The sequence below is a fragment of the Melozone crissalis genome, unplaced genomic scaffold, assembly GCF_028551555.1.
Source record: "Melozone crissalis strain CALT ecotype California unplaced genomic scaffold, PUWL_Pcris_2 ptg000080l_1, whole genome shotgun sequence".
NCBI lineage: Eukaryota > Metazoa > Chordata > Aves > Passeriformes > Passerellidae > Melozone > Melozone crissalis.
The window spans coordinates 205,314-230,772 of NW_026535857.1; the positions used below are offsets into that span (position 1 = coordinate 205,314).

The window sequence follows — 25,459 nt, forward strand, 5'->3', positions numbered from 1 at the left end:
TGTGGGAAGTTGGGAAAGAGCAGCCTCCATCCAAAGGCAGAGCTGCTTCCAGGGATGGGCTCCAGCATGGAAAATCTGCTGAAAGAACCAGCACAGGAGCTCCTACTTTAATCCTCTGTGCACCACCAGGATCTCCTGGCAGGGGGATAAATTCAGCCAATTTCCCTCATTTTGAGAATCCCACTGGGGTTTTTGGACCCTCAGCATCAAGGAAAAGCTGGGTTGCTCCAAGAGGTTCCTCCCAGGTGGAGGTGGATCCTTGATCCCGTGGGATCTCCAGATCCCGTGGAGGCCAAGCCGGGATGGGAAGCACATTTGGGGAGGGGAAAAGCCATTGTGGTCACCCCTGTTTGCTAAATTCCTGGGAATATGCAGGAAGGTGGGAATTTCCATCTGCAGGGACAACTTCCACTATCCCAGGGTGCTCCAAGCCTCGTCCAACCTGGCCTTGGACACTCCCAGCAATGGGACAGCCAAAACTTTTCTGGGAATTCCGTGCCAGGACCTCCCCAGCCTCACAGTGAAGAATTTCTTCCCAGTATCCCATTTATCCCTGCCCTATTCCAGTTTAAAGCCATTCCCTCATTTCCTATTGCTCCGTGTCCTTATAAAAAAATCCTCTTCCTTTCATTTTAAGAAAAACTAATACATAATAAATAATAAATATATAATAGTAAATAAAAAGCCTAATAAATAATAATTAATAAATAATAGCGAGTTTATCCAAATTCCAGCTCCAATTTGTGTCTCCCCCTACTGAGCCCCCTCCAACAGAACAAGAGCCTGAAATTCCTGCCTTGAAATTCCTGAAATTCCAGCAGACTGACAATAGCAGGGAGAGATTGAAATTCCAGGAGAGCTTCCAAACCTTGGGATGAGCCACCCAAATGAACAAGGACAGTAAGGAACTCACAGGATTCCCACTCCCCCATCCCACTGGAATTCAGGTTCCCAAATCTCTATTTCCCACTGGAAGAATCCCATTTTATTTCTCTCACGGCCATGGATCCATGGTTTTCCGGGAATATCGGAGCACTCACCATCATTCCGGGGGGACCCCGCATTCCCACGATGCCCTCGTCACCCTGGGGGACACAGAGGGGCAGGGACAGAAACGGGGAGTGAGGCACACAGGGGATCCCAAACCCACAAACCATCCCGCTGGGAATGGGGCAGGCAGAATTCCCTGTCTCCAGAGGACCTGCCCAACCTCCTTATCCCTCCATCAGGATGAGGTGGCGGCTGTTCTTATGGATTGGGATGGAAGAGCTGCACTGGAGGTCCCATGGAAGCCTTGAGCTGACCCTACAGGAGCTGCCTTTAAACCTCAGGAATTGCCCAAATTCCAAACAACTGAGGCCAAATTTAGGTCTCCCATATGAAGCCAACACAACCTGAGATCCTGGGATTTAGATTTATGCCGGAAGTCGGAAGAGCAGAAACATTATTCCATCATTTCCTTTGGATAATGAAGCTCCAGCGAGGTTTACCCACAGCTGTTGAGTGTTTTTCCTCAGGGGCCTCATCCCAAAGCAGGTGGGGAGTTTGTCCCAATGGATTGGGCCATAAAATCCCGATTTTTTTGTGGGACAGCCACAGGAGCAGCAAATTTAAACACGGCCTCCAATTCCGACTTCATCTTTGCTAGAACAAGACCAAAACTCCTCAGGGACAGGGAATTGGGATGGGAATGGAAAGGGAATTTTGCTGCCTGAAACCCTTCAGGAATTTCTGGGATGGGTGAGAGGGATGGATGAAGCTGCCTCCAAAGGGGGCTGGAGGCTGCAGGAATCCAAGCCTGGAATATTTATGGGATATTTATTTATTTATTTACCCGAGGGCCAGGGAATCCATGGGGACCTCTCGGGCCAGCGGCTCCAATGCCGGCTTCTCCCTGGAAAACAGAGAATTCCAGAGGTGCCACCGGGAGCAGGGAAACCCCACCACACAATTCCTGGTTAGTTGGCCAGGATTGAAGTCCCAGGAAGACTCAGGAGACCCAAATCCATGGATTTTCTGCTGTTCTCTCTGGAGGGTGCTCCAGGAACCGTGGGAGGAAGGGAGCGAGGGTGGAATGGGATGAAGTAGGATGGGGTCAGGGATGAGGAGCCAGAAGAAGGCGGGGATTTGTCCCATTCCCATGCCAGGATTTCTGCTCATGACTTTCCTGGGAGGGGGGCACTGACCTTGTTGCCTTTGGGTCCAGGTGTCCCAGGAATTCCCTGTGGGAGAAGGAGAACAAAATAAAAGGGAGGATTTGCTTTGGAAGTGCTCAGTGGTCTCCTAGCCCAACATTCCCAGGGGATTGAAGCCCACCCAGCCCAGATCCCTCATCCATCCATCCCTCCCAAAAGGCACAGGGAATATGAATCCACCTCTTTTCCTGGGGATCCTGATGGTCCCATGGGCCCAGGAGATCCACTCCGGCCTCTCCTCCCACGTTCCCCCTGGAAAACAAAACCCTTTGAGAGGAGAACACACGGATGGGAAAGGTCCCAATTTCCCTGATCCAAACAAAGGCAGGAGCTGGTGATCTGAGGGTTCCCTGCACCAGCAGGAATTTCCTCATGGCAGGAATTTCCCCATGGAAAGGGGGGTCAGGCCTTGGCAGGGGCTGCCCAGGGAGCTTTGGAGTCCCCATCCCTGGAGGTTTCCAAGGAATTCCTGGATGTGGCACTCACTGGGGATTTGGCACAGCTCGGACCCCATGACCTTGGAGGGCTTTCCCAGCCTGGGATTCTGGGATTCCTCCCTCTGTTCCCAGGGATTAATGACCCCAAACCTCCAGCTGCCATCCCCATGGCCACTCCTTCCCAGTCCCACCACTGAATTCCCAGGAAGAACAACTTCCTGGGAGCTCTACTGATTTCTTTTGGAACCTGAGGATCATCCCGTCATTCTAATCATTCTCGGTACCTTTCCTTTCCCAACTTCCTGACAACCTCCAGGCTCAGGAAAACCTGGAATTGTGGGGGTTTGGCCCACAGGGGCCACCTGGCACGGGCAGTTTGCTCACTGTGGTCACCTCCAGGTGACAAACACAGCCCATGGTGTGCCCTCACCTTCTGTCCCGGAATTCCGGGCACACCCGGAGCCCCTCTGTCCCCCTGGGATCCGGGAGTGCCGGCGTTGCCGCGGATTCCTTGGATGCCCTGAGCTCCTGGAGGTCCTGGGGCCCCTGGCTCGCCCTGGAGAGGGAATCACAAGGAATTGGGATATTGGGTGGGATTTGCTGGAGCTCCTGGAGAAAGTCTGGGATGTCTATTTGAATTCCCACCACCAGTGCATGGAATCTGGGACACCACTTCCAGTCCTGATCCATGAGGAGATAAAAGGGGTGGAGAAATTGCCACTGAATTTCGGGATGTCTTTTCTTCTCAAATTTTGGTGACAAAAGGGCTTTTCCATGGCTAAATAAGGACAGAGCCTTTGGCTGTTGACCTGTGGCATCCCAGGGATCCCTGGAGCTCATCCCTGGATTTTTTTCCCAGCCTGAGATGTCCCTGCTGATTGCAGAGGGGTCAGCCCAAACTCTTCCACGATTCCATATTTATCCTCAGGATCTCCCTCTGGATCTCCCTCTGGAATTGGGATACTGGGTGGGATTTGCTGGAGCTCCTGGAGAAAGTCTGGGATGGCTCCTTGAATTCCCATGATCAGTGCATGGAATCTGGGACATTCCAGTCCTGACCCATGAGGAGATCCAAGGTCTGGAGAAATTGTTACCAAATTTTGGGATGTCTTTTCTCTCCGTATTTATCCTCCTCACCCTGTGCATCTCCTTCTGGAATTGGGATATTGGGTGGGATTTGCTGGAGCTCCTGGAGAAAGTCTGGGATGTCTATTTGAATTCCCACCACCAGTGCATGGAATCTGGGACACCACTTCCAGTCCTGATCCATGAGGAGATCCAAGGTTTGGAGAAATTGCCACTGAATTTTGGGATGCCTTTTCTTCCCAAATTTTGGTGACAAAAGGGCTTTTCCATGGCTAAATAAGGGCAGAGCCTTTGGCTCCTGACCTGTGGTGAATTCAAACATCCCAGGGATCCCTGGAGCTCATTCCTGCTGAGCCCACAATTCCCTGGATTTTTTTCCCCAGCCTGAGATGTCCCTGCTGACTGCAGAAGGGTCAGCCCAAACCCTTCCATGATTCCGTATTTATCCTCAGGATCTCCCTCTGGAACGGCCCTTTGGAGGACACAGAGCATTCCCTCTGTCCCAAATCCCTCTCCTGCCTTTCCAGGATGATTTTGGTGCTTTCTCTTTGCAGCCACTTCCGTGCTCCACACCCAGCAGTGGAAAACCAGGATGGCAAAGAGGAAAAACCCAGGGAATAAAAAATTCCATGTGAGATTCAACCTTACCTTAAATCCAGGTGCTCCAGCCTGGCCAATGGGACCTCTGAACCCAACTCCAGGCTCTCCCTGTGAAAGTCAGGAAAAATCAGGAATTCTCCTTCCAGTGTAAACCCAGCACAGGGAGATTTCGGTTCGTGCTGCTCCATGGAGATCCAGCTGGAATCCCACGGAGCTGATCCCATTCTGACGGCTCCTGCAGAGCCCTCATCTCCTCTGGATGAGACAAAGCTGCTGGGAAGCAGCTCTGGAAAAGAGGGAGCTGGAATGTTCCTGGGAATGGTATCCCAGGATTCTGGGTCAGACACATTGCCTGGCATAACTTCCCAAGGTGTCCTGTCCATGTGGTCCTCCTGGAATATTCCTGGGAATGTTATCCCAGGATTATGGGTCAAACACATTCCCTGGCATTATTCCCGAGGTGTCCTGTCCATGTGATCCTCCTGGAATATTCCTGGGAATACTACCCCAGGATTCTGGATCAGACACATTCCCTGGCATTCATGACTCATTTCCAAGGTGTTCTATCCATGTGATCCTCCCAGAATATTCCCAGGAACAGGATCCCAGGACTGTGGGTCGCATTCCCTATCATGACTCACTCCCAAGGTGTTCTATCCATGTTATCCTCATGGAATATTCCCAGGAACATTATCCCAGGATTCTGGGTCAAACACATTCCCTGGCATTACTCCCAAGGTGTCCTGTTCCTGGGATCCTCCTGGAATATTCCTGGGAATGGCATTCCAGGGTTATGGGTCAGACATATTTCCTGGCATTCATGACTCATTCCCAAGATGTTCTATCCATCCAATCCTCCTGGAATATTCCCGGGAACGTCATCCCAGGATTATGGGTCAAACACATTCCCTGGCATTACTCCCAAGGTGCCCTGTCCATGTGATCCTCCTAAAATATTCCCAGGAATGTTAGCCCAGGACTCTGGGTCACGCTCATTCCATGACATTACTCATTCCCAAGGTGTCCTGTCTATGGGATCCTCCTGGAATATTCCTAGGAATGTTATCCCAGGATTATGGGTCAGACTCATTCCCTGGCATTATTCCCAAGGTGTCCTGTCCATCTGATCCTTCTGGAATATTCCTGGGAATGTTATCCTAGCACTCTGGGTCAAACACATTCCCTGGCATTACTCATTCCCAAGGTGTCCTGTCCATCTGATCCTCCTGGAATATTCCTAGGAAGGTTATCCCAGGATTCTGGGTCAGACACATTCCCTGGCATTACTCCCAAGGTGCCCTGTCCATGGGATCCGCCTAAAATATCCCCAGGAACGTTGTCCCAGGGTTCTGGGTCAAACACATTCCCTGGCATAACTCATTCCCAAGGTGTCGTGTCCGTGGGATCCTCCTGGAATATTCCTAGGAACGTTATCCCAGGATTCTGGGTCATGCTCATTCCCTGGCATAACTCATTCCCAAGGTGTTCTGTCCCTGGGATCCTCCTGGAATCTCCTCCTGGTCCCCAGCCACACCTGAGGAGGTGCCCTGGACGCTGATCCCGAGGTGGGAATGTGGGATTTGGGAAAAGGAGGAAAAGTCCCCCCTGGCTGGCCCCAGCTTTGTCCTTTACCTTCTGACCTTCTTCCCCTCGGTCTCCTTTGGTGCCCTGGGAATAAAGAGAGGATTCCGAGGTCATGGAATTGTCACCCCTGAGCAAGAGATTTCCAGGGATTCTCTGCATGGAATGTAGGGAAAAAGCTGGGAAAACTCCCTAATTCCAAGGAATTCAGTGATGGAATGAGAGGGGAGAACAAACGCCCCTCTCAGGTCGTGTCTGGGTGAGTGACATCAATCTCTACTTCAATTATTGGGATTTTTGGCCAATTTTAAGATAATTGCTTAAAAAATATTTATGAAATAGGAAATATTACATAAAATAATTATTATTAAAATTATTATAAAATAATAACTAATTGCTTTAAAAATAAATTAATTCTTTTCAAACACCGAAATAATTAATTTAAATTAATCTAATTACTTCGGTATCATGCACTGTTCCGTCCTGTCTTGGGAGTTTCAGCTTCTCCATAATAAATAATTCTGATGAATATATTTTTGTCTAATTATTTATTAATAATAAATAATTAGACAAAAAGATCTTCATAATAAACAATAAAGAATTAGTAATTATATCATTAAATAATTAAATAATAAATAATAAATAATTAAATATCAAACAAATAATTATTTAAATAAACAAGCAAGCAAATAAATAAAATTAATAAATAATAATTTTTTATGTCAATATTTTTGGTTTGCAATGTTAGTCCTGCTGGACAGCAGCTCTGTAATTCCTTGGATTTAATCCATTGATGTTCCAGGGTTGGGATTGGATCCAGCCCCACCCAGGCTGCTCTTGGAGGAGATTCCCAAATTAACTTTGGAGCCAATTCCAGCACTCACCTTCTCTCCAGGTTCTCCCATGTCCCCAGGCTGTCCCTGCAAGACAAAATTCCCTTTCCAGCCACTCCTCTTCCCTCCTTTTCTCCCAGGATTCCATCCGAAATTCCCCATGGGATTCTGCCTTTTCCCAACCCTCCCTTTCTCCTGGAATTCCGTGTCCCGTGCCCCTGGATCTGCCACCTGCTCCCTATAAATTTTCACTGCCCAAAGTGTCCATGAAATGAGTTTTTTTGTGGCATTTTTTTCCATCCTGGCCCTCACGCAGGGCTGGAATTTCCTTGTCCATCCCATCTTTTAGTTCTCTTATCCAGCAGAAAATGAACATTGGGGACCCCCCCTTGAATTTTCAGCATCATAGAACACAACAATTCCATCATTTAGGCTGGAAAATTCCTCAAAAATCACTAAATTCAAACTTTAAATTTTGGATTTCCTCCTGAGCATGGCAGATGTGTGGGGAACTGCTGGAATTTCAAAGGATCAGGCTGGAAAACCCCATCCCTACCTTTTCTCCTTTGTCTCCACGGGCTCCAGGAGCTCCCATTTCTCCCTGGAAAAGAACAAATCCCAAAAAATAAATCAATCCCAAAACTTCATTATTCCTAGGAACTTTCCCTTCCTTCTTTGCACTGCTTGAATTTTTGGAACTGTAGGATTGAATAATTCCATTATTTAGGCTGTAAAATTCCTCAAAAATCATTAAATCCAACCTTTAAATTTTAGATTTCCTCCTGAGCATGGCAGGTATGTGGGAAACTGATGGAATTTGGGAACAAAACCCCCAAGGAAGGTTTTGGGATAAAGGTGGGAATGTGCCAATCCCATTTCCATTGATTGCCCTCTCCATAATCAGATTCCCAACTGCCTTTCCCTTTCCAGACCCTCTCAGCACAGGGAATTCTGGTTTTAGAGCATCAGGAAAACCCCATCCCTACCTTTTCTCCTTTGTCTCCATGGAATCCAGGAGCTCCCATTTCTCCCTGGAAAACAACCAATCCCAAAAAATAAATCAATCCCAAAAATTCATTATTCCAAGGAACTTTCCCTTCCCTCTTTGCAGCAGGTGGGTGCTGCCCCCATTCCTGCTCCATTTTTTGGCAAATATCCATGGAGGAATCCCTGAATTCCACCATCCACATTCCCACAATGGATTGGGAATTCTCCTGTGCAGTGGGAATGCAGAGGGAAAAGCACAAATCCTGGAGCAAAGAACAAATCCAGGGTTTCCCTATCCCAGGATACTGCGGGTGTTGAAGAATTCCATGAATTTGAAGGAAACACAGGAGGAATCCCAAGCTGCTTGAGGATTCCCAAAACACAAATCCCATGTTTGGATCAGCTGTGAAAGATGAAAGATTCCACCCTGGAATTTCTGCTCATCACCAATGGCAGAACTGGTGATTTCATCTCGATTTTCCTGGGGTTTTTTTCCTGTGATTCCTCAGTTTCCAAAGTGAGACAGCTCTGGGAAAACAGATCATTATCCTGGGAATGTCCATTAAAATGTGGGATAAAAGCACTGACCTTGGGGCCAGGGGAGGAGGGATCTGCTGGGCCACTTCCCTCCTTCTGCAAGGAAAAAATGCACTGGGATGGGAAGGGATCATCCATGGGATGGGGTGGGGTGGGATGGGATGGGATGGGATGGGGTGGGGTCCATGGGATAGGATCCATGGGATCGGATGGGATGGGATGAGATGGGATCCATGGGGTGGGATGGAATCCGTGGAATGGGATGGGATCCATGAGATGGGATCCTTGGGATGGGATGGGATCCATGGGGTGGGATGGGATGGGATCCATGGGATGGGATCGGACAGGAGGGGATGGGATGGGATCCATGGGATGGGACAGGATTAATGGGATTGGATCCATGGGATCCCATGAGATGGATGGGATGGGATTCATGGGATTGGATCCATGGGATTAATGAGATGGGATGGGATCCATGGGATCAGATGGGATGGGATCCATGGGATGCATGGGATAGGGTGGGATGGATGGGAGAAAGGAGCAGCTGCCTCCTCCCTGGGATAAGAGCAGAACAGACAGAATTCCGTACCTTAATTCTCCTTGGATGATGAGGGCCTGGATATGCCTTGGATTCAAAAAGAGGAGAGGGAAGTGTGAGAGCAGCTGGAAAAACTTTTCCTTGAGCCATGGAAAAGAGACCTCTGAGGAATGGGATGTGAGGAAGGAGGTGGGAAATCCCAGAGGGAAGCTGGGATTTTCCAGGGATCACCGGGATTCTTTGGAGGGTTCCTGACTGGATTTGGGGTGGCTCCAGGCTCCCCATCTGCTCCAGCCTGGATGGGACACCTGGGAGCCACCAGGACCAAGGAATTCCTGAGCAATTCCTGAGCAATTCCTGAGCAATTCCTGAGCAATTCCAGGCTTTTGGCAATGGCACAGGTGTCCCACTTTAGCCCTGGAATTCCTGGAGAAGGTGTGGATGAGCTCAGCTCATTCCTCCTGGGAATGCAGGGCGAGGGTCACTCCCTGCTTTCAAAGAAATTCACGGGAAAATCACCCTGAATTTCCATCCTTAACTCCTGGGAATAGGAATTTTTGCTCCTAAATTTTATAAAAATCAACTTTTCCCCCCCCCCCCATTTCTCGGATCTTGTGTTAAAGATCCCTGGACTGTCCAGGTGTGCCAGGAATGGGCAGGTTTATCACCAACCACCCCCACAGGGAAATATCTTCGACATTCCAAGGCGATTCCAATTGCTCTGTTTTCCCCAAAAACCAGATTATTCTGTTCCCTCATTTCCCTGGATAAATTCATGGAGAGGGATCTGTTTGCCCATGAAAAATGGTTCCTGCAGCACCCGTTTCCTGCTTTATTTATGGATATTTATCCCCAAATTTCCACGTTCATCGTGTCTTTACCCAGGTGGGAAAATAAGGACCCACTTCCATGGCTCACCGTGGATCCCAACGGGAATTTCCGAGCTCCTGGAGCACCGGGGGGATGAGCTGGTGGTGGAGCCTCCGGGGAAGGGGAATTGCTTCCTCCTGGATCACAGGGATGGCTCTGGAACGGGATCCTCACGGGGTGGGATCTCCTGGATCTGTGCCTCAGGATCGCGGAGCCGTTGTTGGAATTCCCGTTTTCCTGCGGGAAGGGAAACGCAGCGCCTGATATATGGACAGGGAATGGTTTAAAACCAACAGAGAGGAGAACTGGATGGGGTGGGAGGAAAAGATTCCTTACCCAGGGAATGGGGAGGCCCTGGGAAAGGTTTCCCGGAGGAATTGTGGATTCCCCGTCCCTGGAAGTGTCCAAGGTGAGGCTGGATGGGGCTTGGGAGAACCTGGGATAGTGGAAGGTGCCCCTGCCCATGGAACTGGGTGGGCTTTAGGATCTCTCCCACCCCATTCCACGATTCCATGAATTTCTAATTACACAATAACAATATTAACACCAATAAACCAACATTGTCTTTCCCAACCTGAAGAATTCCATGGTTCCATTTTCCAGTTTACGGCCAGGCCACAAATCCGTGGCCATTTCAAAGCAATAAAACCTAAAATATTCCAAATTTGAGCTAAAAATCCCTCCCTGCTCCAACCATTCCCAGGCAACTCCGTGTTTATTGCATCCAATTGGAAAAAACATCAATTAATGCCAATTAAGGGCCATATGTTAATCAGCCCCCTGGTGATAATTTGGAATATTTAAGGCACACAAGGTAAAGCAAGTAATTCCTGACCTGGCTCCTAAATTGTTCCTGCTTTTCCCTAGCAACAGTAGGAAATAATCCATTGGAAAAATGAGAATATTCCTATCGAGAATATTCCCAGCAATTATTTCCTGAGGCAAATATTTGGGGTATATTTGGATCTGAAAGCAGAAATTTGAATTTATTGGTCATAAATGTCCTGAGATCTTCCAGGAGCACAAGAAGGAGAAGGAAAAATCAGGATGTGGTGCAGTTATTTAGGGATATTCCCTTTAAAAAAATTATATTTATATATTTATGTATTTATATATTTATATATTTACATATTTATATTTATGCAATTTAGTTTTTTATTATATTTTAATTTTTTTATTTTATTTTTTTCCCAATAATTTAATGGATTTTTAGACGGTTTAAGCAGGCAAAATAAATCCTAAACTCCGAGGGAATGTTGGTGAGTGCAGCCCAGTGAGGTTTTCAGGGATGTTCATCCCGTTTTCCTGGATTTTAACAAACCACGGGATAATTCCACCTCATGGATAATGAACCCAGCAAATTTCTGGCTCATGACGGGATAAAAAAACCAATTTTGAGCCAATTAAAACTGGAATTCTTTACTGGAAGAGGATGAGGGAAAAAAGGATAAAAGAGGGATGAAGGATAGGGCGGCATTTTTGGGATAAAGGAGGGAAAATCTCCCAGATTTTTGGGATAAAGGAAGGAAAATCTCCCAAAGGTGCCACCCTGGGGTGGCATCACTGCTCATTTCCCTGGGAATGGCTCTAAAAAGCTCCACAGATCCTCCTGGAGGCAATTCCAGAGATTCCAGAGGCTGCCAAGACCTGGCTGAGGTTTGGGATGGATCCCATTTGCTTGGAAAACGCCTGGGGTAATGAAATTCCATTAATTCCAGTAATTCCTCTGTGATTTTGGCAGTTTCCTGCTCCAGGAATGAGGCGCTTCCAAGAAAAATTGGGAGGCTGCTGCTTCCTCGAGGAATGATTTGTTGCTGGCAAAGGGGGAAAAAGAAAAGGAAGGAAAAGAGGGAAGGGGGAGAAAAGGAGGGAAGACAAAAATGTAAATAAAAGGGAGAGGGAAAAAAAATATTCCTATTTAGAATATTAGAGGGAAAAAAAATATTCCTATTTCCCTAAATAGAGGGAAAAAAAAAAAAAAAGGAAAGGGAAAAATAGAACAAAAAGAGAGAATTTCAGGGAGGAAAATGAAGCAATTGTGGGTTTATCCATGTGGAGATGAGGGGGATTTATCCAAATGAACACTGGAAAGGAATAAGCGGAAATCCGGGGATGGAGGAGCAGGAATTTTTTGGGATGGTCCCATAACCCCAAAGCAGAGGCTCATTCATGGGTGAGTATCCAGCCTTGCTCTGGACGTGTGGATTTGGGTTCATCCCGCTCTTCCCAACGGTTTCTTTGGTTCCAATTAACTCCTGCCAGGAACTGCTCCTCAGGGATGGAGCTCCTGGGCTGTTCCAGGTGGAAATTTGTGATTCCTGCTGCTGCTACCAGGAAAAACTGGCAGGAAAATCCGCTCCATCCCCCTTTGGCATTTCCAGGATGTGGAGCTGCTCCTTCCCTGCCTTTGGAATCTGCTGTTCCCTTCTCATGAGGATAAATGGGATTTTACTCCAAATGCAAGTGAGGAAAACATCCTTGGGATGCAGATCCCGTCCTGCTGAGGGAGTTTGGAGTGTCCTAAGAAATTTGTGGGAGTCGTTCTGTGTTTATAAAGCTCCTGAGAGAATGGGGATCATCAGGAGCTGCTGGAGCAAATCCAGAGGAATCCATGGAGCTGCTCCAGGGCTGGAGCCAGGCTGGGAGAGCTGGGAATGGAGGGAATTCCCTGGAGAGGGAGCCTGGGGTGGGATTTTGGGAAGGGATTCCCAGGGCAGCTGGGGCTGCCCCTGATCCCTGCAATGCCCAGGGCCAGGCTGGACATTGGGGCTGGGATGGTGGAAGATTCCCTGCCATGGATGGGGTGCAATGGGATGATCCTTAAAATCCCATCCCACCCAAACCATCCCAAATCCGATGGATTTGGGCTCCATCCTCTGTGTTCCTGCAGCCCGACCATTCCCAGGAGAGGGAATTGCTGCATCCAGGAGGAAAAGCAGAGCCCGGGATGCTCCTGGCACATCCCGGTGCCTCCAGAGCCGCAGTTCCCACTCCAGGATTTTCTGTTGGAGCCGGGAGCCCTCTCGTGGCTGCTGAGCCATCGGGATCCCAGCTCCGTGGTTATCCCTGGAATTCATTTCCCGAGCCAGGGCTGGGATAAAGGGACGGGAGCAGAAGGAAGAGCTGGATAAACCAGAGCGGGATTTCCTGGGGCTGGATCTTCCCACTTCCAGTGACTCCCGTCTTGCCAAATAAAAATAAAAATAAAAATAAAAATAAGTAAAAATAAAAGTAAAAATAAAAATTTTAAAAAATTAAAAATAAAAAAATTATAAAAATAAAAAAATTAAAAATAAAAATAAAAATAAAAATAAAAATAAAAATACCCTTGCTGATGCTGTTCCTGCAGCTCCAAGGAAACATCCCAGGAATTTTTCCCCTTTGCTTTTTACAGCTGGTGCTGTCCTGCCTCTGGGCATTTCCAAGAATTCCATAGGGATACAACAATGTCCAAACTGGAGAGTGCTGGGTTTGGAGAAGGATTTGGGAAGGGAATCTCTGCCCAGGAGGGTAGGAAAACAGATTTTAGGGATCAGAGAAAATCCCCAAATTCCTGCCTGGACCCTAAAATCCTCCTCTTAAAATGACTCAGATGCTCCAGAGCACAGCAGGAATATCCTGACACCATATCCATGAATTTCCATACCCATGGAAAGTGGGAAGGAAAAGGAAATGTCCTGTAGGAGTCAAATTTTCAATTCCCTGTTTGGAGTCTGCATTATCCCTGTTTTAAAAGTCTTGGGAATCATCAACTCTTCAGCCAACCAAGCTGGAATAACACAAGGGTGGGATCAGATAAAATGGGATTATCCTGGTTTTTCCCCCAAAATTGTGGAATTAACCAACAAAACATTTCCCAAGGGATTTTTGACACTGCCAAAGGGATTTTTTTTTTCTTCCTGCCCATTCCAGGAGCTCCCCAGGGATATGGAGAAGCCTCCCCAGGATTAAGATTTGCATCCCAGTCCTTCTGAAATCCTTGGAATATCGTACCTGGCTGGTGTCCTGCTGGGCTTGTCCTTCCAGCCTCTCCTCCAGGGGCTGCAGGATTTCCAGGGAATGGTTTTCCTGCAGGTCTCCTGGATGTGGTGGGGTCACAGCCAAGCTCTGCAGGGAGGGATGGATAAATACCAACAAAATTCCATTAATTACTGGAAAAACTGGGAAAAATGGACAGCAGGACCCTTTCCCAAGTCCTGACGCTGATCCAAAAAATCCTTTCTCTAATTTCATTTTCCATTGCAATAAAATAGGGGGAAAACTCAGAATTCCAGTGATCTGTCCAGTCAAGCTCTGGGAATTTTAACTCCTCTGGGAATTTGCACCATCCAATCAGCACCAATGGAAAAGGAAGGATTCCCTGAGGGAATTCCTTCCCTGAGGAACTGAGGGATGCTCTGATGGTCCCAAATCCTTTTTTTCTGGTTTGGGTTGGGCTCCCAAAGCTCACCAGAGGCAGTTTTGGGGTCTCTGCATCCCAAATCCCAACTTTTGCCAGCTCCAGGGTTGTGTCTCTTGGTGCAAACCTCCCCTCTCAAGCCCCCCTAAAATGTCAAAATTTTGGAAATTTTGAAAAAATCTGGGAAGAGCCTGAAGACATGGGAGGAGCCTGTGGCTGAGGGGGAATGTCCTGTCCCACCTTGTCCAGGTCTCCGAGGAATTGGATCATCCTGATCCAGCCCCAGAGGGAGATACAACACAGGAAGCCCAGCATGGAGAGAAGCCTTAAAAATTGTGGATAAATTCCTGATTCCCATAAATAGGAGCTGTTAATCAGGAGGCAAATGAGGCCGTTCCCTCTGCTCCTGTCCCTGTTCCCTGGACTGTCCCCTCCTGGCAGGGACTTGTGCAGAGCCACAAGGGCCCCTGAGCCTCCTTTGCTCCAGGCTCAGCCCCTTCCCAGCTCCCTCAGCCCCTCCTGGTTCTCCAGACCCTTCTCCACCTCCATTCCCTTCCCTGAACACCCTCCATGTCCTTCCTGCTCGGAAGAGCCCAGAACTGGACGCATAAAAACCCCAATTTCATCTTTCCTGCTGTTTATTTTCACCTCAGGGAATCCTCCAGAGTGTGGCACCTCCAGGGCCTCCAGGTCCAGGCTCTGTCCTTCTCCTGCCACCTCGGTCCAGGTTGGGACATGGTGGGAAGTGTGGGACACCAGCGGATCCTGCCACACCAGAACAAGGGATTGGTGTGACAGTGACAGCCCTGAGCTCCCAGGAGCCAAACCCATGAGGAGCTGGGTCCTGGTGGCGTCATCCCAACCTTTCCCAGCCTTCCAGCACGCTCTGTCCCACTTGGTGACATTTCTGAGCCAGGATGGGGCAAATATGGGCAGCAATTCCTTGCTGGCCACATCCAGACTTTTCTTCCAAGGAATCCTCCTCCCTCCCTGGGATCCTTTTTGTGTGGGACACCAGTGGATCCTGCCACACCAAAACCAGGGATTGGTGTGACAGTGACAACCCTGAGCTCCCAGGAGCCAAACCCATGAGGAGCTGGGTCCTGGTGGCTTCAGGGGTTGGTGTGACAGTGACAGCCCTGAGCTCCCAGGAGCCACCCCAGAACAAGGGATTGGTGTGACAGTGACAGCCCTGGGTCCTGCCACACCACAAAAAGGTATTGATGTGACAATGACAGCCCCAGGAACCAGACCCATGAGGAGCTGGGTCCTGGTGGCTTCATCCCAACCTTCCAGCCCGCTCTGTCCCACTTGGTGACATTTCTGGGCCAGGATGGGGCGAGTGGGCAGCAATTCATTGCTGGCCACATCCAGACTTCCCTTCCAAGAAATCTTCCTCCCTCCCTGGGATCCTTTTTACTGTCCAGACCCTGCTCATGACCCCCTTTGGTGCTTCCAACCCCACACCCACCACTCCAAAAGCTCCCAGAGGGCACAAGGACGCTTTGGTGGCTCTGGGAATGGCTCCTAGGGAAAACAAATGATTGAATGGGGATGATTGAATTTCCTACAAGACATTGGGAACGATTCCTTCATTCCCATTTAAAAATGAGTGTTTTGTATCCCTTTATCCCAAAGATCCCAGATCCTGCTGCCAGCCACAGCCTCTCCCAAGCCACTGTGACCTGCTCGAGGACAGAGGTGACCCCGATGGCTTTGGTGGCTTTGGGAATGGCTCCTATGCACAACAATGACTGATTTCTTAATTCCCATTTAAAAATGAGTGTTTTGTATCCCTTTATCCCAAAGATCCCAGATCCCGGTGCCAGCCACAGCCTCTCCCAAGCCACCATGAGCTGCACAATGACAGAGGTGACCCCGATGGCTTTGGTGGCATTGGGAATGGCTCTGATGGACAACAGTGACTGATTCCCTCATTCCCATTTAAAAAATGAGTGTTTTGTATCCCTTTATCCCAAAGATCCCAGATCCCGGTGCCAGCCACAGCCTCTCCCAGGCCAAGGTGACCTGCTTGAGGATAGAAGTGACCCTGACAGCTTTGGTGGCTTTGGGAATGGCTCCGATGGACAGCAATGACTGATTCCCTCATTCCCATGTTTTGTATCCCTTTATCCCACAGATCCCAGATCCCGGTGCCAGCCACAGCCTCTCCCAAGCCACCATGAGCTGCACAATGACAGAGGTGACCCCGATGGCTTTGGTGGCTTTGGGAATGGCTCTGATGGACAACAAAGCTTGGCTGATTCCTTCATTCCCATTGAAAATGAGTGTTTTGTATCCCTTTATCCCAAAGATCCCAGATCCCAGTGCCATCCACAGCCTCTCCCAGGCCACCATGATGACAGAGGTGACCCCGATGGCTTTGGTGGCTCGTTCCCACCTCCCTCATTCCCTGGCAGCTGAGGTGACTCACGGTGACCGGCACGGCTGCCTGGTTTTCCATGGAAGTTCTGCTCGTCCTGGATCCATCCCGGTGCCACAGGAGCCCGTCCAGCCCGTCCCGCAGGATCGCCTCCGAGAGCTCCCTCAGCAGCGCCAGCTGGGGTTGGGCAGTGATTTCAGGGTTTACCTCAGAACTTTGGATCCCTCCCTGGTAATTCCCTCCCAGGTGTGTCAGGCACCTCTCCTTCCCCTTCCCAGCACTGTCTGTCACTCCTGGAATTCCAGAAGTGATTGGCAGATTCACAGGATGCCCTCTACCCTTGGGGGTAGATATTGGGAAGGAATTTTCAGTTGGGAGAGTGGGGAGGAGCTGGAATGGAATTCCCAGAGAAGCTGTGGCTGCCCCATCCCTGGAAGCGTCCAAGGCCAGGCTGGATGGGGTTTGGAACAACCTAGGATGGTGGAAGGTGTTGGGGTTGGAATTAGAGGTGTTTTAAGGTCCATGTGTCACTGTCACAGGGGCCTCAAAGCCACCATATAAAATTGCAGCAAAAAAATCTGGTCCAGAAATGTCTAAATACAGCCTGGAAAAGGAAACGGATTGAACCTTCCTGGGATGGCTGAGGGAGCAAATGCCACCTCCAGGATTCCAGAGGGAAGAGATGGAGAAGCCAAATTACAGCCCCAAGGTCAGGAGGGAGGACAAAGGATCTCCTACCTTGATCCCGTACTCTTCAAAAAGCCTCTCCAGGTCCTGCAAGGGGAGAGAAAAGTCCCATCTTCTCCCCCTCTGCTCTCCAGGAGGTTTCTCCTGGAGGTGGCCGATGGCCAAGGGGACACACATTGGGTCCCCTCTGCCATCCCAACCCAGACAGAGGGGGAGGTGATTCCAACATTGATACGGTCATTAATTTTGATTTATTTACCTTCATTTCCACTCCTCTTCCTGGTGGGCCAGGTTCTCCCTTGGAATAAACGAGATCAACTCATTAATTCCATCATTTCCACGAGGAGCTAGAAGAGGGAGGGGGGTAATCCCATATCTGACCCTTCATCGGCCACCAGCCCACTCCATAATCCCAGATAAATCCCATTTAGGAGTTTGAATCCCTCCCTGCTCCTTCTCTCCTCCACTGGACACAGGCACAGATGGATTTTTGGGGAAGCCTGGCCCATGAGCAGCATCCAAGTGAGGTTTGGGCCAGAGCTTTGCTCCATGCTTTTCTCCACCTCTTGGCCATGGGGGAAAGAAAAGATTGTTGAGGTGCCTCGGTGCCACCAGCTCACTCCATAATCTCAGACAAATCCCATTTAGGGGTTTGAATCCCACCCCACTCCTTCCCTTCTCCACTGGACACAGGCACAGATGGAATTTTTGGGAAAGCCTGAAATATGAGCAGCATTCATGTGAGGTTTGGGCCAGAACTTTGCTCCATCCCCTTCTCCACCTCTTGGCCACAAACATGTGGGAGATTAAAGATTGTGGAGCTCCCTCAGTGCCACCAGTGCAGAGGACACCAAGAAGGACGATGGCCAAGGTGTCCCCGAGGCTGGTGGTCCCTTCTGGAGGTGGCCATGGTGCTGGTGGCCCCACACGTGGCTGGGCCCAACATCTCCAGCAGGATGGGCTCCCACAGAAGGTCACGGCGATGGAATTCCATCTCCAGGCCAGAGATCTTGGATCATGCATGGATGAAATCACGGAGGAGCTGCAGGGTTGGGGAAGGTCCAGCCTGGAGGCTCCTGGGGTGAGGAACATCAGCTGAGGTGGGGCTGACCTGCCTCTCTGAGGGGCTTCATTTCACTGAAATCCGGGTTCTGCATCGACAGATTCCGGTGGAATGAAGGGCACCAGGAAGGCCCCGAGGGCATCTCCAGCCAAGGGACAACTTGGGATGCCTCTTCCCTGGACAAACTTCTGCTTTTCCAAAGGTTTGGATCTTGTGGCAACCAGGAAATCTCCCTGTCTCCACTGGTGCCGCTTCCTGCAGCATTTTCCTCTCCGTTAAGGAAGGAGCTGTTCCCACTTCTAAAGATCTTGGATGTGTGGGATCCAAAGACATTCCTCCTTCCAACCCTTTCCATGTGCTCTTCTTCAGCTTGCAGGAGGAGGGAAGGAAGGAATAATCTGTGAACATTCCAGAAATTTATCCTGTTTGGCTTCTGAAGAACATTCTTCTTCCTTCTCTTTGGAGATGCGGGACCACGGCCCAGGAGCCACCACGAGTTCCTGACCCCATCCCAGGAGATCTGCTTTGAAATCCTGAACTTTTGGGGGGTCAGAGGAGACCTGAGCTGGGTTTTCCTCCCCTCTGACCTGCCTGAGGTGGTGGCACTACCACAGAAACGTGGACTCAGGACCTACCTTTGGGCCTGGGGGGCCTCTTTCACCTCTCAGGCCGTCCTTCCCCGGATCTCCCTGAAAAACAGCAAGAATGTGTTAATTCCCATCCATAAATGGATCCATTTCCTGGATGCTGGTCCCAAACTAACGCCACCTTTTCCAGAGGGACCAACCAACCCCTTCTTGTGTCTCGCTACTCCTATTTTTAGGTTAAATTTGGGGTAATTCCTGGAAAACCAGTAGGAGTGTGTTAGTACTCCTTTATAATTCCCATTTCCTGGGTTCTGATCCCAAACTAGCACCACCTTCTCCAGAGGGATCAACCAAGCCCTTCTTGTGTCTTGCTACTTCCTATTTTTAGGTTAAATTTGGGGTAATTCCCAGAAAACCAGTAGGAATGTGTTAGTCCCTCTCTAAAATTCCCATTTCCTGAGTGCTGGTCCCAAGCTAACGCCACCTTCTCCAGAGGGATCAACCAAGCCCTTCTTGTCTCTCCTAATTCCTGTTCTTAGGTTAAATTTGGGGTAATACCCTGAAAACCAGCAAGAATCCATTCGTTCTCCTTTATAATTCCCATTTCCTGGGTGCTGGTCCCAAACTAACACCACCTTCTCCAGAGGGACCAACCAAGCCCTTATTGTGTCTCCCTAATTCCCATATTTAGGTTAAATTTGGAGCAATTCCCTGACAACCAGCAGGAATGTGTTAGATCCCCTTTATAATTCCCATTTCCTGGGTTCTGATCCCAAACTAGCACCACCTTCTCCAGGGGGACCAACCAACCCCTTCTCGTGCCTCCCTAATTCCCATTTTTGGGTTACATTTGGAGCAAATCCCTGAAAACCAGCAGGAATGCGTTAGTTTCCCTCTAAAATTCCCATTTCCTGGGTGCTGATCCCAAACTAATCCCACCTTTTCCAGAAGGACCAACCAATCTCTTCTTGTGTCTCCCTAATTCCCATTTTTAGGTTAAATTTGGAGCAAATCCCTGAAAACCGGTAGGAACATGTTAGTTTCCCTCTAAAATTCCCATTTCCTGGGTGCTGATCCCAAACTAATCCCACCTTTTCCAGAGGGACCAACCAACTCCTTCTTGCGTCTCCCTAATTCCCAATTTTAGGTTAAATTTGGAGCAATTCTGCTCCTCACTCAAAGCCTGACCTCCAGAAGGGCTCATGTTCCTGCAGTTTTCCTGCTTTTCCTGGTTTTTCCTTTGCTATCCCACCTGGAATAATGGAATTACCCAAATTTTGCTTTTATTTCCCTGCCACCACATCCTGGCTGAGGAAGCAGCACCATTTATTTGGGAAAACCTAGGGTTGGATCTGTTTGGGATCCATGGGGATATTTCCTGCCGCTTTTCTCCCAGTCCCATTTTTCCTGTGACTCAGGACACGATTCCTGCAGGCAAATCAGGAATTTGGCAGGAATGACTGTAAAGGATCCATCCAAAGACACCCTTTGGACCTCTGGGAATGAGTTTTTCCTCCCAGCACAGCAAAATTTCTTGGGAATTGCTGCTGTGGCTGCTCTGCCTTGTGTCCTTCCCTGTCCCCAAAAAAAAACCGGCAGGAATAGATAAAATCAAAAAGGAATAAAGTAATAAATAAAAAATTAAAATAAATAATTAAATGTAATAAGTTAAATAATTTGCTAGAATAAATAAAGTAAAGTAAATAATAAAGTAAATGAAATAATTAAATTACAAATTTAAACTCTCAGTTCTTGAAATTGGGAAATTCCCTGGGCCACAGGGAAAATGGTGGGAGAAAGGGAGAAGCTGCAATATTTTTGGGAATCTCCCAAATAGGATTTAGGTAAAGTCATGAGAAACTTGGTAATATTTTCCCTCATTTTTTTTTTCCCACAGGGATGATAAAAGGATGGAGTGAATCCATCTCTGCTGGATCTACCCGTGTTGGATCCATCCAACTCTAATCTGAATAAATAAATATTATTTATTTCTGATGCTGGGAATAAATAAAAGCTCCCCTAAAATCTACCCTCTCCCAGCTGCTCTTTCAGGGATTCCTTACATCTTTTCCAGGTTCTCCCGGATTTCCTTTCAGTCCTGGCTCTCCAGCTCGTCCTGGGAGTCCAGGAGGACCCTGCAAGAAGAAATTGAGAGAAAAAAAATCCCAAACAGAGCCTGAGTAGCCACTCAGAAAAGGAAAATAGCAAGGAAAATATTATTTTTTCCCCCACAGGAAAGGAATAATTGGAAGGGGATATTTCCAAGTGAGGTCTCCCATTGGGATGGAGAAGGGAAACAGAGCAGCCCCACCACTCTCCAGGACAGGAAATTATTATAATATAAATATAATATAATACAATATAACACAATATAATATAACACAATATAATATAATAATATAATAAAATATATCAGAAAAATTGAATTATTACCCTGATTCCTCTCACTCCTGGCTCTCCAGGAACTCCAGCTTCTCCCTAAAAGAGAGGAGCAGCTTTCCAAATGTTTTCCCATCAAGTGACAGGGATTTTATTGCACTTACACCTGGGGGAAATGGTTTAAAGGGAGAGAACTGAGTCCATCCCCAAACATTCCAGGGGATCTAATGGAGGTTAAATCTCTTTAGCCCTGCTTAATGCTTGGAAAACTGGGATAGAGGCAGGTTTTGGGATACCTGGGATATCCTCAATTAGGGATGGTGCTTTACAGCATTCCCATAAATGAGGAAAAAGGGCAACAAAGTGAGGAGTGACCGTAATATTTAAATTTAGGGGTAGGATGAGGTAATTGCCACCAAATCCCACTGGTCTGAGCTCCAGGAATGTCTGGATAATGATGCTGGGTACAGATGGGATTGTTGGAGAGTCCTGGGCAGGGCCAGGGGTGGGACTGGGTGGTCCTGGTGGGTCCCTTCCAACTCAGGATGTTCTGGGATTCCATTCATGGCATTCTGTTTTCAGCATCTCCCAGAAAACAAACAAACAAACAAACAAACAAAACCCCAAAACCAAGAAACCCCACAAAAAACCCAAAACCAAAATAAAAAACCCCAAAAAAACCCCCCAAAAACCACCAACAAAAAAACATTTAAATTATTTTTTGGCTTTTCTATTCCAGTCTTTTGGAATACGAAATCCAAGGTAAAAGAAAGGTGAAGAGGATTCTCCACAGTCTCATTTAAGGACAAATAAAGAGCAAATAAAACAAGCAGGGATCAACTTCAGGACAAATCCAAGATTTTAATTTTCCAGCTGCTCCTTTCCTGGCATCTTGGGAAAGGGTGGGAGCACCTTGGTCCCAGGGGAGCCTTTCCTCCCTGCAACACAAAAGTGCTGGGTTTTCCCTAGTTTTTTTACCCTAATTTCCTACTCAAATTCAGAGTTCTTGTTCTGGAATCATGACTCCAAAGTCAGGGCTGTTGGAATGCAGCTGCTTCCTTTTTTCCAAGATTTCCCTGCGTGATTCTATTCCACTTGTACAGGAATCAACCCAACACACATCCAGGGATCAACTCACCCCTTGGAGCTATGGAAAGCTCTACACCGACTGCGGTCAGAAAAGGTCTTCCAGGAGCAAAATTGGGAATTCATGCGAGGTTGGGAGGAGACAGAGGCAGGACAGGTGACCCAAACTGACCACTGGGATATTCCAGATCATGTGACATCAAGATCCATATTTAAAAATCCACTTTTCTAGAAGCCAGTCAGGATGTTTTTGTGAGGGGTGATCTTCTTTTGTGAGCGACCATCTTTTTTTGTGAGGGGTCACCTAGTTTTTGTAAGGGCCCGTCTTGTTTTTGTGAGGGGCCCATCTTGACTTTGTGAGGGGCCATCTTGATTTTGTGAGGGGCCATCTTGATTTTGTGAGGGACCCATCTTGATTTTGTGAGGGCTCACCTTGTTTTTGTGAGAGGCCATCTTCTTTTCTGAGGGGCCATCTTGTTTTTTGTAAGGGGCTATCTTCTTTTGTGAGGGGTCACGTTGTTTTTGTGAGGGCCCATCTTGATTTTGTGAGGGCCCATCTTGATTTTGTGAGGGCCCATGTTCTTTTGTGAGGGCCTGTCATGTTTTTGTGACGGTCCACCTTGTTTTTATGAGGAGCCACCTTGTTTTTTGTGAGCAACCATCTTCTTTTGTAAGGGCCCATATTGTTTTTTTAAGGGCCCATCTTGATTTTGTGAGGGGCCCATCTTGATTTTGAGAGAGCCCATGTTCTTTTGTGAGGGCCCATCATGATTTTGTGAGGGCCCACCTCATTTGCTCCCAAGAGGGAACTCTCAATAGGGTTCCCATTCCATTTCCAGGGACCAACCCAGCCCTCAGAGCTGAGGGAAGCTCTTCACTGGGGTCAGAAGAAATTTCTAGAAGTTCTGATGTTTTTGTGTGGGCCCACCTTGTTTGGCCATAAAAGGGAATTATTTGGGCAGTTCTGTGGGGACCAGGGAGCTGTGCTCCATGATTTTTATGGATCCTTTCCAAGTTGAGATCACCTGAGGCTCAGAACCAGAAGTGACCCCTCAGGGCTGGTGTGGCTGCACCTGGGGCTAAATCCACATCAAGCAGATGTGACTCAGTGACAGAAATCCTGATCAAAGAATCCCAGAATGGTTTGGGTTGGAAAGGACCTTAAAGACCCTCCAGTGCCACCTCTGCCATGTCAGGGACAGCTCCCACTGTCCCAGGCTGCTCCAAGCCCTGTCCAACCTTTCCTTGGACACTTCCAGGGATCCAGGGACAGCCCCAGCTGCTGTGGGCACTGATGATGAATAACAAGGAAGAAAAGTTGTCCGTTGTTTGTCATTTTAGGGCAGAGCTGGAGTTGTTGGTTGGTCCCAAGGGATCAGCAGCTCCATCCCCCTGGATCCTGCCTTTACTCACATCCTTTCCTCTCAGCCCGGCCTCTCCTGGTTTTCCAGGGAATCCTGGTTCGCCTCTCTCCCCCTGAAGGAAACAAGACTTGTCACATTCCTGTCCTGCATTCCACAGCCCTCAGACACCGAGGGGCAGATCCCAGCAGCACATCCATGGTCATGGAGCTGCTCCCACAATCCTGGATGGAATTTGGGCTCAGAGCATTTACCCTGTGCTAGGAAGGGCTGGGATTGTAAGATTTTTACTATTAATATTTATTTTATTTTGATTTATTTAATAATATATGTGTATAGCATTTAGGTTTATTTAATTATAGCATTATTATTTTTGTAGGATTTTTACTATTAATATTTATTTTATTTTTGTTTTATTGAATAATATATGCTTATAGCATTTCAGTTAATCTAATTATAGTATTATTATTTTTGTAGGATTGTTGGCCTGGAAAGCATCCAGCTCTAACCTCATTTATCCAGACTCCACAATCATCCCTGGAATTCACTGAGGACAGAATCTGTTGAGGTTCTCCACCTCCAGGAGCAGCTCAGATTAGCAGAGACTTGAGATGGATCCAGTCTAGGACACAGGATCAGTTCCCATTTCATGTTTTAATTTCTGTTCCCATTTAAATCAGCTGAGCTCTCATGGGTCCTCATCTGCCCTGTTTGATGTTTGTCCCACAAGGCCGTGGATTTGATCCCATTTCCTTAAGAGCTGGATTGGATGATCCTTGTGGGTCTCTCCCAACTCAGAATATTCCATGAAATCTGGAAAATTTGTGACACCACCTCTCCAGGCTTTCTCCCAACCCAAACACCTTTCCTTGCCTCCATTTTGCAACCTCATTAACACATCTCATTAACACCTCCTGGCTTGGCTGCATCCCATTTTGTGACATCCTATTTTTCCAAGCCCTGGAAGCTGATCTGGTCTAAATATTCCATTCACAGATCTATGGAACAATTCCCAAACCCAAACCATCCTCCAGCCAGGTCTGGGGAGATCCCTGCTTGAGGAATGCCCACAGTGAGACACTCACTGAACAAATTCCACAGGCGGGATCTTTTCCGGAAATTTCTTGACTGGTTTTGAACTTTTTCTGGGAAAAATCCTGCAGGTGAGGATTAGCAGGAGTTTTTTAAGCCCTAATCAGAGATGCTGGAAGGAAACCTCTGAGAACACTTGGTTCCACTCCCATCCATGGGCAGGGACATATTCCATTATCCCAGGTTGCTCCAAACCCCAGTGTCCAACCTGGCCTTGGACACTGCCACGGACCCAGGGACAGCCCCAGCTGCTCTGGGAATTCTGTGCCAGGACCTCCCCACCCTCCCAGGGAACAAAGCTTTCCATGGACTCACCTTCTGACCTGGCTTCCCAGACAATCCCACATTTCCCTGCAGAAGGAATGACACAGGTGAGATAATTCCAGGTAAAATCAGAGAAGGGGAAAACGGGGAATGTCCCATGAGAGGCTGTGCCAAGTGCAGCCTGTCCAGAGGTCTCTCCTGTCTCCCCCACTTTGAAACCATCAAGATTTTGAGCTTCCCACCCCTCTTCCAAAGATACTCATCCATAATATTGGGATGTAGCCATGATATTTTCTGATAAATCCCTTTGCCAGGATTTTTCTCCTGGGAAGCTGGGAGGCCTCAGGAACAAAATGTGAACATTGATTATCTGCTGCTGTGGAATGCAACAGGTGCATCTGGGATTGGTCTCATGTGGTTGTTTCTAATTAATGGCCAATCACAGTCAGCTGTATTGGACTCTCTGGTCAGTCACAAGATTTTATTATCATTCC

The 25,459-nt window shown here is 48.0% G+C and overlaps 1 protein-coding gene across 1 annotated transcript in view; it reads right to left on the bottom strand.

The window, feature by feature from the left end:
* The window catches only part of LOC128946379 (collagen alpha-1(VII) chain-like), a 110,329-nt gene that overhangs the window by 32,257 nt on the left and 52,613 nt on the right, over positions 1–25,459 (bottom strand). Inside the window, 22 exon segments of the mRNA XM_054290110.1 lie at positions 1,041–1,085; positions 1,835–1,894; positions 2,187–2,222; positions 2,376–2,447; positions 3,063–3,188; positions 4,367–4,426; positions 5,951–5,986; positions 6,784–6,819; positions 7,289–7,333; positions 8,308–8,352; positions 8,846–8,881; positions 9,713–9,901; positions 13,658–13,771; positions 14,712–14,828; positions 16,498–16,623; positions 17,185–17,220; positions 17,393–17,431; positions 18,832–18,885; positions 20,847–20,918; positions 21,217–21,261; positions 23,662–23,724; positions 25,017–25,052. Coding sequence (XP_054146085.1) covers positions 1,041–1,085; positions 1,835–1,894; positions 2,187–2,222; positions 2,376–2,447; positions 3,063–3,188; positions 4,367–4,426; positions 5,951–5,986; positions 6,784–6,819; positions 7,289–7,333; positions 8,308–8,352; positions 8,846–8,881; positions 9,713–9,901; positions 13,658–13,771; positions 14,712–14,828; positions 16,498–16,623; positions 17,185–17,220; positions 17,393–17,431; positions 18,832–18,885; positions 20,847–20,918; positions 21,217–21,261; positions 23,662–23,724; positions 25,017–25,052 — 1,488 coding nt within the window.